The following is a 15,955-nucleotide window of genomic DNA, read 5'->3' on the forward strand; positions in this document are numbered from 1 at the left end:
GAAACAGCAGCAGCAGCAATAGAATAAGTAGTCCAAGCATAAAAGCAGCAGCACTCAAATCATGGCTCGAATCCATAAAATCCGCAATATTAGCTTGGTTAATCTATTGACTTATTCTTAGAATGATAACATTGCCATTTCTTAGGTGATGTATAAAACTCAGTGGCTCAATCATCATCAATAGTAGCAAATCCATGGAAGAGCTCACAAATATAAGTTGAGTAGTTTCAGTGAGTATTTTTATCATACAGTATATGTGCATTTTCAAAAAAATGCATCTGTCTCCACATACGAATCTGGAACTGAAACTATATGAATTGTCATAGAAAACGATCCGATAATTGATTTGTGAGAAGAGAAAATTGAAGGATTAGAGAAACAAAGAGAATTTGAATCAAAGAGAAGTTGAATTAAAGAGAAATCCCAAAACAAAATATCAAATCAATATAGAACTGAACAAATTTGAGCAATCAATTTCGATAAGAGCTAAACAAATCAAACGCTGATCGAAAGAAAAAAATAATAGAGAATCAAAGAGAAGTCAAGAAATAGAATATCAAATCAAACATTGATTTGAGTTCTAAACATTTATCAAAAGAGGAATTTAATGAGATAGAACCTGGAAACTGAAATAGAATCTGAAATCAAAAAAATTCATTGATAGAGATAAATGAATACTGATCAAAGATGAAGGAACAAAGAATTGAATTGAAAGAAACTGAAATTACCGATAAGAATGATCAAATTGATCCAATCAATTAACCGCCTTGATGCAGCTCCGAACAAGAACAAAGAAGAATAACAATCAATAAAAAATCAAATTGAAACCGAAATCAATCCGGACCGCTGGGACTGGACATCCAGTTCGGTACAACGGAGAATCAAATCAATCAAATCAATCCGGTTCTCTTGGATACAACGGAGAAGAAACTCAAAAAAAAAAAATGAAATCATCAATCTGGTTCGGTGCGATACAACGGAGAAGAAACTAATAACGCGGCGGCAACTCCGGCGGCAATGCCTGATCCCGGACTTGGACCCGCTCCGATACCATATTGGAAACCAGAGAACTGAAAAACTTTAATTATATTGAAACTTGTAGATTACAAACTTGAAATACAAACTACAAACTTAAAATTATTTATATACTAATTATGAGCGGAAAATGAGCTGTAAATGAGCTGTAATTACAGCTGTAATCTAGCTGGCAAAGACAACCAACACAGCAGCCATAAGGAGCTTCACAACAACAGCAGCAATATACTCTAATAACAGAAATGGCATAAACTAAATGTTTTTGATTTATAAAATATCAACAAAACTATATCTAGTTTGAGCTTACATTAATTTTTGTGAAATTATAGTTCTAACATGATAAATTTATGCTTATTGATTTCATTTAAAATATATATTTCATATAAATTTCAATATGTTTTAGATTTATGAATGGATAAGTTTACACCATATATTTATTTTCTTGAGAAAATTATGTGTAGGGCATTTGCCAGAAGGAGCCAATTGTAAGGTAGTGGAGCTAATAAATGTGGCAGCCTTCATAGTGCTGCCACTAACTGTCTAATTGCATTGTGGAAAAAATGAATACTCTTTTGTCCCCATTATAATTCTTTATTTTGATTTATTTGTCTCATAATTTCTTTTTTGAAATATACTACTAATAAAAAAATTGAAGAGGAAGTGACTTAAACAATTAGTTTTGTGTTAAAATTATTTTGATATTTATTTAATTGCATAAATACAATACATAAATATAAGGATTACATTAAGCAAACAAAAAATTAGTTTAATTTTTTAAATACAATTTGTTTTTTCTATTTCAGTGGCTATTGAATATGGTAACAGGGTGGAAAAATGATGGTTCTTTAATTTAAAACATATAATTAAAATAAAATAAGTAACTAAAGAACAATAATTATTAAATTTCTAATTTTATAATAAAAACTATAGCATTCACCATTTTTTTATAATTTTTTAGTGTAACGTAATTATTTTTTTTATTACACTTCCTACTTTACTGTTTAATTATTTTTTATTAAAATGAAAAAAGCGGTGGTCTGACATCGATAGGTAATGTTCCGACAATGGTTGTTGGTGGCCAGTTGATCAGCAGTGTTGTATATCGTTGACTGTTGCTCGTTTTACAGTCTAGCAGAATTCTAAATGAATTTTGAGTGTACACTACTACTTGATCAGTTGATCAAATATTATTGCATATAAACAAATAGATGTTTATATAAAATGGTGTATACAACCTTACGTCATGTCAGCTCTAAATAAATGGTGAATATGGATCAAACTATTAAAATTTAAAAAAATCTTTAACCCTTCTTTGAAAGACTAACCTGCGATTATTAATTTGACACGAAGAAAGCAATATAAAATTTATCTAGGTCCATCTAAAATATTCACGAAATTTACATGAGATCCGCCATCGGAATCCGTCAACTCACACTAAAATTTAAACTGTGACATGGTTTGGATATAATAATACTCAATGCATCAAAATTCATGATTCAACTCCAACAATATTTTTAGATGAATTTTTTAAAATGCAGTATTGTTATATAAAAATATTGGGGGGCTAGTTTAAAAAAGTAGGATACAGTTGCCTTAAGTAGAGATACATTATTTAAATCTGATATTTTTATTGTTTAAAAAGTACTAGCATTTATCCTTTTAGATCAATTTAAAATTAACATTTAGATTAATTCAACCAATTCAACTAATTTTACTCATTCAAATTTGAAGACACAAAATTCAAATTAACTTGATTGTGATCTATTGTCTTCTTAAACTGCATTATACAAAAATTCTTGAACATAAATAGTAATATGTAATGTTAAATATTATCATTTTAATTAAATTAAGTATAAATTTAAACTATTAATCAATTTACAATTTATACAATATAAACTATAGTTATTAGAATTTTAAGTTTCAACATATCTATTACATAAATTAATATACATCGATCTTATAATCTTTTAAATATCGAGATATAAATGTAAAATATATTTATTTTTAATTTTTTAATTTTACTAATTTTTCATAAAAAAATTAAAAAATATTAACTTTACTAAAAAAAAAGGTTAGTTATGGGTGGAAAATGAGAAGGAATATTTAGGGAATTTTGCATATTACTAGCAGACAACCCAACTCAATGACTCAAAGAAGAAGAACTACGCCTACCCTTACCAACCGAAAATAAAACAAACTTGTTATTTTCCTCTCTCTTTCTTTTTTCTTTTTCTCCATGTCCTTTAGTTTTACCCCTACCCATTAAATTCAATTAATTTAATATTTCATGACAATTACATCCCTTCTTATCTTACCTCTATCCTCCAATCCTCAACCAATACGCAACTCTCTCCATTTTTTTCAATTTTAATTCCACATTCAATTCATTATTCAATTTTGATGTGTTAATGTAATTAATTTTTGAGGGGGTTTTGTATTAGTTGTGAGTAATTTTGATGTTGTCTCGAGCTGTTGCTATTGAGAACAAAGTTGTAATGCCGGAATCATCCGTGGTGGTTTCGGCGGCGGAGATTGGACCAAGGAGTTCCGACGAGGATGATGTGATGCTTAGACGGCGTCGTTTTCAGAATTTAAGAGGAGTTCAGTGGCGTATAGATCTTGGAATTTTGCCTTCTTCCTCTTCTTCCTCTGTAGATGATCTTCGCCGTCTCACTGCTGATTCTCGCCGCAGGTATAATAATTTAATACTACTTGTCGTTATGCTTCGAAATTGCTCAGATTTTTTTTCTTCCGGAATTTATATGTTATTTTTTAAAAAAATTATTTTTGGGCGATTTTGTAGCTCAAATTTCGGACGATGATTTGATGTATTTATTGATAATCGGATAGCAAATTGGTCTAATTAATTTGTTTGAATGATTTTGATTTTTGATTGGATTGTTCATTTATGTTTTGAAATTTATGTAATGTGTTCTTTTTTGGTATAAAATAATGATAATCAAATTAGTGTATACAGCTTCTGATGAACTTTCTTATTTTGAAGTTAATTTAACTTAGTTTTACAGAGGATTTAGCTGTTATCAGCTTATCATTAACATACATTTTGCATCATCTGTTGTTTTGCACAGATATGCCGGTCTGCGGAGGCGCCTCCTTGTAGACCCACATATATCAAAGGATGGAAGTAATTCTCCTGATCTTGCTATTGACAATCCTTTATCTCAAAACCCAGGTAAAATTTAATATCTTTTATTTAGAAAATGACTCAAAATAATTTCACAAATGTTCAGTCTACTTATCGATTTATCACTATTTTGCATTTTAATTTTTTACTTGCTTTTGGGTTTGCATTTCTGGATGTTTTTGGTTCCAAAAGCTACTTTTTTTTTATATATAATTTTGATCATAATGCTGCTTGTTATTGTGATTTTTAGCTTAGTTTAAAAGTGGTAATCTAGTTTCTTTTTGTTGACTTACTGTAATGCAATTCGTTTATGCAGACAGTACATGGGGACGTTTCTTCCGAAATGCTGAACTGGAAAAAACCGTTGACCAGGATTTATCACGTTTATATCCTGAGCATGGGAACTATTTCCAGACTTCTGGCTGTCAGGGAATGTTAAGGCGGATATTGCTATTGTGGTGCCTTAGACATCCTGAATGCGGGTATCGACAAGGTAAATTGAAGTATTCATATGGGATTAGTCCACATTTATTTTCTTCTCTTTTCAAGTTACCTTTTAAGGCAACCTTCAAATTTGTCATTTGTGATTGAATTTTGAGGGAACATTTGCATAATTCCATATTGAATTACTGATCTTTAGCACTTTTTCCAGAAATTTGAATTTTTCTTTATCTCTTTGATTACTATTAGGTATGCATGAACTTCTGGCTCCTTTGCTGTATGTTCTTCACGTTGATGTTGAACGTCTCGCTGAAGTGCGAAAAGACTATGAGGACCATTTCACTGACAAATTTGATGGCGTATTATTTCATGAAAGTGACCTTATGTTCAATTTTGATTTCAAAAAGTATTTAGATTACATGGAAGATGAGATAGGCTCTCATAGTAATTCCACAAAGATTAGGAGTCTTGATGAGCTTGATCCTGAGATACAAACCATTGTATTGCTAAGTGATGCTTATGGAGCTGAAGGTGAACTGGGAATTGTTTTATCAGATAAATTTATGGAACATGACGCTTACTGTATGTTTGATGCTTTGATGAATGGGGCTAATGGTTCAGTTGCCATGACCGACTTTTTCTCTCTATCTCCTGCTGGCGGATGTCATTCTGGGTTACCTCCTGTAATTGAAGCTTCTGCTGCATTGTATCATTTGCTTTCCGTTGTTGATTCATCATTACATAGCCACCTTGTTGAACTTGGTGTTGAACCTCAGTATTTTGCACTTCGCTGGTTGCGGGTTTTGTTTGGACGGGAGTTTTTGCTTAAAAACCTCTTGTTAGTATGGGATGAAATATTTTCCGCCGATAACAGTAAATTAGATAAAAGTCCTGAAGATGATGCAAGTTCTAGTTTTTGTATTCTTAGTTCACATCGAGGAGCATTGATCGCAGCTATTGCTGTCTCTATGATACTTCATTTGAGATCTTCACTGCTTGCCACTGAGAATGCTACAACCTGTCTCCAGAGATTGCTGAATTTTCCAGAAAATATAGATCTGAAAAAACTAATAGATAAGGCAAAGTCTTTACAGACTCTTGCGTTGGAGACCAGTATCTTATCCTTCTCTCATCCTTTTGGTAATGCTTTTAACCAGTCTAAATCCATGGTGGTGAGAGGGCATACTCTTTCGTCTGGTTCCGTTTCTCCAAAAACTCCTCTAAATATTGTGCCAGATAGTTACTGGGAAGAGAAGTGGAGAGATTTGCACAAAGCTGAAGAACTTCAGAAAAATTCAGGGAAACAAACTCCAACACCAAAAAAAGGATGGTCGGAAAAAGTAAGATTGACTTTATCAAGAACAGCGTCTGACCCGTCCCCAGCAAAAGTTGGGCATGAAAAGGTCCCGAAGCCATCTGTTAGGCGCCGTTTGCTTCAAGATTTATCTCGCGAACTTGGTTTCCATGAAGACGTCGAGAATGCAGATTGTGGTGACGACGTTTCAGGCCAGAATGATCATAACTGCCCAGAAGTTGAGGGTGAGGATCAACATGGAGTTCGTAAGGATTTCAGTTTCACCAGTGAAGATAGATCTCCAAGTGGAAATGCTGGGAGCGAAGAAACTTGTTTTGTATTCTCAGACCCATCTAGTCCCATTAGTGTTGCTAACAATCATGAAAATGACTCAGAGAAAAGTAGTGTTGCCTCAAATTTGTCCACTGATGAAACAGATGCCCATAGTGAGGTTATACAGGGAGACTCAGTTCTTCCTGTTTCTGATCTCCCTGATGATATCGCTCCAAGTTCTGAAAGCAAAAATGAGGCTACTGGAAAATTAGTGAACGGTACGAAGGAGCGGAAACTTCTTTCAGGTAAACTCCAGTGGTTTTGGAAATTTGGACGGAGTAACGTTGGTGAGGAGACATCTGAAAAAGGAATTGTTGACTCTACAAAATCTGCCAGTGATGCTGGTAGTGAGAGCAATGTGATCAGCACTTCCGCTAATGAATCTAACAATTTGCATACAAATATAAGAGGAGATGTTGTGGATCAGAATGTGATGGGTACATTGAGGAACCTTGGTCACTCGATGCTTGAACATATTCAGGTGAGTATTGACTTTTGTTGATTTTGAGTGTCGACCTTTAGATGCTACAAGTGTCCATTTTTGTTTAAGAGCACACATCAAGCGCGAAGGTCATTAAAATATGAAATTGGCATCTGACATATGTGTGGCTTATTTTAGAAATTCTCATGGTTTTATAATATAATGGTTATCTTTATATAACCTTAATGTATTTAATCCGGTCAATTTATCAATATAATAGGTCTAAGGGGAAAGCATGAACTGATATGGTAAGAGTAAAAAATTAAATTTGATGTCGATAATATCATGCACAACTAGTATGGCTTTTGAATTTGTTGAGTTTTACACGTTTCACATAAATTTCCAATTCATGATTTGAATGGAGAGACGTTATTATGTCTTATTGGAATGTTTTCTTTCTTGAACGCTATTCAACCAAACGAGGTGCATGTAAATTATTTTCATGGCATGAGCTATGCTGACTCTTTAATTTACGATTCGTGTTGCAGGTATTAGAGTCTGTATTCCAGCAAGATAGGGTTCAGGTGGGGTCATTGGAGAATTTTTCCAAAAATGTTATAGTTGGCAAAGGACACGCTACAGCTATGACAGCCCTTAAGGAGCTTCGAAAAATTAGTAATCTTCTGTCTGAAATGTGAGGTGAGCATTAATTATATATACCTGTATATATGTCTTCTTGTAATTACTATTCTTTTAGTGCAACAATAAAGAAAGCGAGTTTCTGAATTTTCTCTTCTGTTCTGATATTCTAAAGGGTCATTACTAGTCATGAGCATAAAATTCTATGCCTTGTAATGCCATAAATTGAGTGATTTAGTCAGCTTGTTGTGCTCGCTTCTCTGCATTTTCCATTGGTGTGTCGCAATACGCTGAATTGATGTTGTCTAGTTCGATTCTTTTGGATTTTGCAAATATATAACTGAAGTTCAACTATTTCTCTGTTTTTAACTTTTGGGAGTAAGTTATCGTTTCGAGAAGAATCTGGAAATAGTTTTTCTCGAGTATTCATGGATTAGGGATCTAGGCTTTACTCATTTGTCAATTGGACAAAGGTTCAAAAAAGTCATTTCAGCATTTTCTGACGGTTATACCTACAACTTATCCAATTTGAGTCATTTTAACTATGGGATTGAAATGATACATATTGGCAAGTTGTAAGTTTAAATATTAGAAAATGCTGAAAAATACTTTATTTTATCCGAATTGAGTGGATGAATCGAATCCTTTGTTCTTTGTGTCAAATACGTGGGAGTTTCTTTTCTTATGGTTTTTTTATTCTCGAATTGTCAATAGTTCCTTGACCTTTGGTTTATTCTCCTCCGTAAAGAGTGAGGAAAAGGCAAAAGGCCCCGAGATTGAATTTCCAGACTTGTAGGCAAACTGTGTTGGTGAAAATAGATGCATCTACTTTGTTCTTTTTTTTTTCAGACATCAATGATCTAGATGAGAAGTTAGTCACCGGAACTGGTATTTAGAATCATTAGTTTTTTTTTTTATAGAAATTGTAATATTTGTTAACAAGCCGGTTTTTTCACATGTTTGATGAATCTAAATTCTAATCCGGCCTTCTAGTTAAATCGACCAGATTGAGCTGCTGATTTGATATAAATAAAAGGTCTCGATCTCTTATCCGATTGCCGGAGGTTGAGAAAATGTTTCCATTTCATGATGATTCATGTTAATAATGACTAACTTTTTCCCTTTACCCATGTTCTTGATGATGCTCAGGACAATTTCTTCAATGCTCAGAGAATATATTTTTCAACTATCTGATCCCTCATTTTTTTTTTATATAATATACAGACATGTTATAGAGTTAATCTATTTTTTTATGAAAATTTTAAAATAAAACAATTTTTAAAAATTAAGAAAATAATGTTTTTTTTTTATCTTTTTTAGAAAAAGAGAAGAAATCTAAAAATGAAAAGGATTGAAAAAATTGATATATTTAAATGTGAAATAAAAAATAAAAAAATCCATTAATGTAAATCAACGCTTAATTAACAATTTTTAATCTAAAAGAAAAATATGCTTTCATTCAACTTTCTTTCCTTTTTGAATCTTGAGTTTCATTTTAATTTTTCTTTATAATTATAGATACTTTTGTTAAAAAATACAAAAAAAATTTGGGTACTCTTTCACCCATTTGAATCCCCCCGTCTTTCAGTTTAACCTGTTTAGTCCCCATCTTTTAGTTTTAACAATGTGTTCAACTAAATGAGGGTCAAATCGTGATTTTTTTTCCTTATTAACACGCTTGTGCGTCACTCTCTATCTAATAAGAAGTTAAATAAAGCAAAATTATTAAATTTGAATGTTAGAGATGAAACTAAAAGATGAAAGGTTCAATAAATGAAAAGGTACAAGTTCATCAGAGGTTAAATTCTACATGAAGCCAATTAATTTACTCTGAATATTGTAAACTGGACATCAATTATCCATATGCAATGTACATAACATCTCAATTCGAGTTCTTCATCTATATTAATTTGTCTTGATTCCAATTCCATTGACACAAATAGTTCATGGGAGAAAATTGTTTATTTAGTTCAAATATGAATTATAGACTAATTTGTTAAAAAAAAATTAAAGTTTAGTTTAATTGATATCTTGATATAAAATTATGAATCGATTTGGTCTTCTTTTCCTGGCTAAATAATGTCTTTTTAAAAAGGACTGATTAGTAATATATTTTGATATAGTAACCATATAAGCAAGAAATTTATAACCGACATTTCAACTCAATTTTTATAATTAAAATAAAAAATTTCAAATGAAAGATTTATTTAAAATATTAACAAAATCACAAAAGGTCCAGAACCATATCACTTGGTTTCAGAAACAAGGGTAGGCACTAATTGTTCAAATAGGGAGGTTGGTCATAATTAAAAAAGAAAAATTATCAAAGCTGGGGTGTGTAACCTATGATAATAATACCCTTAATAAAAAGATGATACTCTTTACATTAGAAAACATAGAAATTAGAAAACAACAGAAACCAACTTTTTTCCAGCTTCTATAAGTTGTTTGCTAGCTTGATTGCATCATCTAATCTATGTTGTGAAAACCTGGAAGAAGAGAAGTGATAAAGCCAAATACAATCATTTGAATTTCCTTCACAATTCCCCACCAGTTGTTACCACCGTCACGTCCACCGCCTTCTACTATGTTCTCATTCTCACCGGCCTCTGGAGGACGGTTTTCATTATCAGCCACAGCTTGTCCCTCTGCAACAGCACCAATAATTAGTATTACTTGGTACAACCGAATAAAATAACCAAACGAATCAAAAAACCAAACTAATAGACTGTTTCGGTCCAGTGTGATATATTTTAAATCTTAGTACATTTAGTTCACTTCGATTTAAAAAGAAAATCTAAACTCCAGTTCGATTTGATTTGAACTGAATGCATAACCAGTATGCGCAACACTACTTTACCAGAGTCCACTTTCTACAGATTGATAATTTTATCAAGGCATATTCAATCAATATCTATAGAAAATAATAGTTCACCATACAAGCAATCACAATAGCAAACATTCATAGCACATAATTTTCTAGGTCAAATAATATAAAAACGCTTGTCGGAATTGGGAAAGGAAGTAAAGCCACTATAATTGTTGTCAACTCATACACGAGCATATTCCTATATGATCCAAATGAAATAGCTGCTGATTGCCATCTGGTGCATGCCACGTGAACAGTAAATCAGCAATGTAACTTAAAGCCTGGCAAAGTTAAAATACGGCATATTCATAAATGAATGACATAAAATTGACAGGTGTACCTCATCACTTTATTAAAATCAACTGGATATGAGATCACCTACCTTAAACAAATGACATGATGATTACCTCCCTGTTTTTGTTGTCTGGCTAGTTGCTTGAAAGAAACATACGCATAGAAAAATGAGTGATTTCTTGTGTTTTGGTTGTAAAACGGAAAATCAATTAGATTTTTTTGGTATGTGGAGTACATCGGGATTTTTTTTCATTGCTAAGCTAACCACGAGAATGTATGACTTCAAAATGAATGGAACAAGAATAATATTAATAATAGAAACCATACTAGATACATGAAATGTTGAAACACAAAGTTATCTTCTCTGAAATTCTAATTTTCCATCCGTCTAGTAAAATGTAATTTGTATAAGTCGTGTGATAATTGTTATGACCCGTTGATATGGATCGAGTCACAGGGCGATGGCCTTCGTTTGAAGGTTGTCCTGTACTTGACTTGTTACGTTTTCGAGCTATGGTGATTGTTGGAGCTCAAACGGAGAGCTGCCTATCCGGGAACTCGTTAGAGAGAGTTGCCTATCTGAGTTGTTTATAATTTTCTGGTTGTCTTTATTAATAAGCTGAAACAGCTATTTATAATACAACTAGTCTTGAGTAGCAAGACTCCTAATAGAACTAGGAAATAAAAGAAGATTCCTAATTAGAATATAACTAGGAAACATAATAATACTAAATAAGAAACATAATACTACTAAATAGCTATTAAATAATAATCTGACAACTAAGGTAATTGCTGATTCTTCTTCTCCTGGAATCAACTAAATATAGAATAAGGCCATAACAATAATCACAAGGTTTTAAGATATGATAAAGTGAACCGTTTCAGTGTCCTGATTGGTGTAGTGTCATTGGAGAGAACTGGATTACATCAGATTAGCTGTGACTGTCACTATCGCTAGTCTAGACAAACACTCCAAAATGTTCCAAGTCGAGCATAAAAACAGAGATACAGTTCAATATGCAATATATCAACTTGCTTAACGCTAAAGCATGGTCTTCATTTACAAAGCAAATATTTATTTAGCTAATCCCATATTAGCGAGGCATATTCAAATGGAACTTTGTGTATCGTATTTTGTTTCTTTATGATATCTAAAAGAATCAGTTAAACCCATCAAATGGCATTTCTACTTGACTAAGGCTATGTAGCTACAGGATCCTAATGCAGCTAAATAGCTCTTCACCCCTTATGACTAGCCTAAATAATTCATGATAACTATGGAAGCTGGCATAAACAGTACTTATAATATGCACACAATAAAGGCAAGAGGACAAAGAAGCAAGAGAAAGAACCTGGTAATGCAGCATTTTCATTCTGCCTTACAACAGGAGGAGCATTTTCAGCTCTGCCAACTGGCCTAGGTGGACGGGGTGGTTGAGCTGCCCTTTGCATGCTTTGTGAGAGCCACTGCACTAATGGTGTGAGGGCTCCAGTTTGGTATCTGCAACAATCAAGATCAAGAAAGTTGGTTCCATTCATCCACAAAAGGATAGGATGATTTAAACATTTGGCGAGCTGCAAAAGTTGGCTATGCAGTGGGAATCAGAAAAGGATATCAAATCACTGCTAAATGGATATCTATGCATTCAAGTCTGACATTTTTGAGAAATAAGTTTATTTATATTTAACAAAAATCCTGCCCTTAATTATATGGTTTATCTTCTTTTTTGCCAATGTCACTGTAGCCGTTAAATACATATTTTGTTGGTAGATCGCTCCTCATCAGAAACTTTACATGGAAGAGTATGAAAGTAAAGCAGAACTTCCAAAGAGTGTCATCAAAGATGAACCTAACAATGTAGAGCATGCATATACTGTGTAAAAGTAGCTCATGGTGTTATCAAATTTTTCGCAAAAAGCTGTTCCTCGCATTTGTAGATCCTCATCCTAAATTATTTTAGATATCAATTACCATTGATTGGACACCTTGATACAGGTTCCTTTGCACTACTTTTCTCTTTAATTATTCTATAGAGTTTGCTAACCGAGGCAGAAGAGAAGCTTGGCAATTGGCATCAACACATACTAGGAACATCCTAATGCCAATCTATCTTGAGATAAAAACACAGTAAATTAAATAAAAATTCTTGTCAATGAAAAGTGAAGAGTATCAAACTACAACCATTTTATTTTTCCTACAAAGCAGTATTAACTTTCAAATGCTTTGTGACCTATCTCTAAATTAATTTGGTAATGAGGCTTTAGGTTCAATTTAATTCTACTGCACTCCTCAAATTTTGCCTGTGCGCTACGAGAAAAGTCAATAACAAGCAAATTTTACTTTGAAACAAATATGTTATGGCGTAGATAATCAGGGTAAAACACAGAATAAAGTGTACAACTGAAAAATTCTATACAAACTATTCATTTGTTATTTTCTAGAAACTTTTCCCAACCAGTCAATCAGCATCCAAATGATCCACAACTGAGTATCAAACATAAATCAAACTGAAAGAAGGTGACTTACAAATAGACAAGTGAAGCAAAGAACACGAGGACAACAAGTCTTTGTCTTGATCCATCTTGGTTGAACAAAAAGATCACGGCTGCCAGCTTGAGTATAAGTAGCAAATCAAGCTGAAATGCAATTTGAAATCTCCTCACTACAATTTGTCTTTGAGGTGCAGGCTGTTGTTGCTGATTCTGTTGTTGTTGTCCCCCTTGCCCATGATCACCAGCTGCCGCAGCATCAGGGCTTGACCTACTGCCAAATAAATGGTAAAGAAAAATAGCAATTCATTGAGAGATGAGAAGTTTACTGTGTAATTCAATTTTAAACAATATCACTATTTTTGCAGTCATTACCTATCATTTACAAATACTATCATATATAATTAACTAAGCATACAAGTTGATGTCTACTCCACACCTTACATGATTATGCTAAATGTGCTGATCTATAATTCTCTACGAAGGGAAGGTGAGGTTATTGGTTAGGGAGGGGAGAATAGAAACAAAGGTATACAATATTCACCATAATATCAGGTAGCATAACTATTTATAAATTTTACATGCTATAAAATAATACTTTTCCCCATTAGGCACATAAGCAAAACTGATGACAAATCAAAATGCACACAGTCTATGTCTCTTTTCATCAGAAACGGCAAAGCTAAATTGACCTCTATCTTAAGGTACACAGGCAAAATATAGCTTCTTTAAGCCTCAGAAGATGAGAACTGAACACGCAGCCAATCAAATAGAGCAAGTTCTGGTTTGAATTTCTGCAACACTGAAGATGGACATTTGGTGGGACTGTAATCTTTACATGGCATAGGAATACTTAGAGCTTAGAATTCACAGATCGTAAACATTGCAATGTTTTCCTAGATCTTGAGTTAACTTTATACCTAATAAACCTATAGTTTCTTCTGAAACATATCACCCACTTAGATACTGCTAATGCGATTCAAGACTCCAGGAAAACTCATCATTTGTGCCATTACCTGTTCTTCGCTCAGTGTGCTGCTTCAATAATGCATCCTTCAATGATATTAGCTTGACATTAAAGTGCACAAAAGTTTCACATTCCATAATCTTCCATAACTCTTTTGGTGGAAGAAACCCACAACTATTTAAACCATTATTAAATAGTAATACAAATTCAACTACAAATAAGAATACGAGCTATTCAACCTCATTAAGGTAATTAGATTTGTTTAGCCTTTACAGACAACTATTTAAACCATTATCAAATAGTAACCATTCCACATTCATGTAAAACGACACATACTTACGTGGTAGGTATATTGTAAGTAAGAGGAATAAGAGTATTCGACGGAAGTCCAGCAATTGGACCCATTAAAGGCGGAACAGGGACCGCGTAAATACCGGCACCACCACCACCACTCGCATTCATCTGATCCCGGTTATGTAAAGATGTTAACCCAGGAACCAGAGCAGGGTACATAATTGGATACATCTGAAAACCCCGATATGGGTAATCTGGAAAACCCGAAAAACCTGGCACCTGAAACAATATCAAACCCTAAAACAAACATAAAAAATCGAAATTCCACAACCAAAACAAACCCTAAGTTGGCCAATGCAAGAAACCCAATAAACCCAACTCAGCATTAATGTAAAAATTGACAAAGAAATGTAAATTTAATAGAAAATTGGCAGATTTTGATGGAAAAAAAATATGAATCAGAAGAGTATTAACATGAAGTTTCTTGTCGAGTGTTTCTTCAGGTGGAGTTTGATTAGTAGAAGATTGATGAGATACAGAATCAGTTTGTTCCTCTGTCATTATATTGAAATTAGGATCAAATTGAAAGCTTTCTCTTGCAAAATTGAAAGATTAATTTTTATTTTTCTGAGCAGGGAAATTTTCATATACTTCATCTATGTATGAATAAATTATTATGAGGTTCCTCATATTTGTCATAATGCATATTTTAGTCCTTTATATTTGAAAATCAAATAATTTGATTTCTCACTTTTGTTTGTGTCAACGATTTAGTAAAATATAATTATGTCAAAATATTTAGGGTTAATTGCATGTAAAATCATGACCTTTGCACCAAGTTTCAAAAATAACATTACCTTTAAAACGTGTCAATTATAGACACCACCTTTCATTTTTTTTAATTTCATCATGGGCACATTTTTTGTTGAAATTTTGCTGACTTGACAGCCGATGGGTCTGCCACGTCAGCAAAAATGCCACTAAAAATCGCCGATGTTATTTTTGAAAAAAAAAAATGAAAGGTGGTGTCTATAATTGACACGTTTGAAAGGTTATGTTATTTTTGAAACTTGCTGCAAAGGTCATGATTTTATATATAATTAACCCAAATATTTAGGATTAATGCCTTATAAAACACCGACCTTTTAACCTCTTTTTAATTCTATCGTAATATTGAAAATTGGTCAATTTTATTCTATTTCGCATTTTTGTGTTTTAATTGTACTCTGAAATATTAAATCGATATTTATTTCATTGGAAAAAAATTCAAAAGCATTCTCCATGCCTAATATTGATTGTATGTGTTCAAAATTTATTTAGATTTAGTTAAATTAATTAAGAATTTAAATTAGTCTTAATTTGATTATAGTTTTCAGTTAGTTTTTGAAAATAAAGGATTTATTTGTACTTTTTTAAATGAAAATTAATTTATTTTATCTTTCATCTTTCTTTTCCAAAATTTATACTTTTATCATAAGCTCTAAAAAGTTAAAAAATCTAATTAAATATATAATCAAATAAATATGAATATTACAATCTCTTTAATCTCATACTTATTAATAAATAAAAATATACAAAAAAAATTAAGTAATTGTATTTGTCTTGCATTATAGCTTTTAAGCTAAATAACAAATGACATTAATTTTTTAAATTTAATCAAGTACATATAGTTAAAGATAACAAAGGGCAATCAAATAATTATACTATGTACCCCATCCATAATTTTATATAAA

General features: G+C 32.3%; 2 protein-coding genes across 2 annotated transcripts; one reads left to right on the top strand and one right to left on the bottom strand.

Moving 5' to 3' along the window:
* Positions 1–3,204: 3,204 nt before the first annotated feature.
* LOC126668855 (uncharacterized) lies at positions 3,205–7,455 on the top strand. The gene is made up of 5 exons (XM_050362066.2): positions 3,205–3,727; positions 4,125–4,228; positions 4,497–4,673; positions 4,871–6,729; positions 7,218–7,455. Exons 1-5 carry the CDS (start codon positions 3,492–3,494, stop codon positions 7,365–7,367), a joined length of 2,526 nt encoding a protein of 841 aa, XP_050218023.1. The 5' UTR covers positions 3,205–3,491; the 3' UTR covers positions 7,368–7,455.
* Positions 7,456–9,643: 2,188 nt separating this feature from the next.
* LOC126669242 (uncharacterized) lies at positions 9,644–14,856 on the bottom strand. The gene is made up of 5 exons (XM_050362656.2): positions 14,697–14,856; positions 14,269–14,501; positions 12,999–13,235; positions 11,824–11,972; positions 9,644–9,956 (listed from the first exon to the last, which is right to left on the bottom strand). The coding sequence occupies exons 1-5, from the start codon at positions 14,781–14,783 to the stop codon at positions 9,778–9,780; spliced, it is 885 nt and encodes a 294-aa protein (XP_050218613.1). The 5' UTR covers positions 14,784–14,856; the 3' UTR covers positions 9,644–9,777.
* Between the last annotated feature and the right edge of the window lie 1,099 nt (positions 14,857–15,955).

This window comes from Mercurialis annua, linkage group LG2, assembly GCF_937616625.2.
Source record: "Mercurialis annua linkage group LG2, ddMerAnnu1.2, whole genome shotgun sequence".
Lineage (NCBI taxonomy): Eukaryota > Viridiplantae > Streptophyta > Magnoliopsida > Malpighiales > Euphorbiaceae > Mercurialis > Mercurialis annua.

Bases quoted from the DNA above. Each gene is read 5' to 3' on its own strand.
- LOC126669242 (XM_050362656.2), bottom strand. From the start codon at position 14,783: ATGACAGAGGAACAAACTGATTCTGTATCTCATCAATCTTCTACTAAT. The intron at 14,502-14,696 runs GTTAATACTCTT...ATATTGTTTCAG, and splicing joins CACTCGACAAGAAACTTCAT to GTGCCAGGTTTTTCGGGTTT. The intron at 9,957-11,823 runs GTTCTTTCTCTT...GTGCTGTTGCAG, and splicing joins TGAAAATGCTGCATTACCAG to AGGGACAAGCTGTGGCTGAT.
- LOC126668855 (XM_050362066.2), top strand. From the start codon at position 3,492: ATGTTGTCTCGAGCTGTTGCTATTGAGAACAAAGTTGTAATGCCGGAA. The intron at 4,229-4,496 runs GTAAAATTTAAT...TCGTTTATGCAG, and splicing joins TCCTTTATCTCAAAACCCAG to ACAGTACATGGGGACGTTTC. The intron at 6,730-7,217 runs GTGAGTATTGAC...TTCGTGTTGCAG, and splicing joins CGATGCTTGAACATATTCAG to GTATTAGAGTCTGTATTCCA.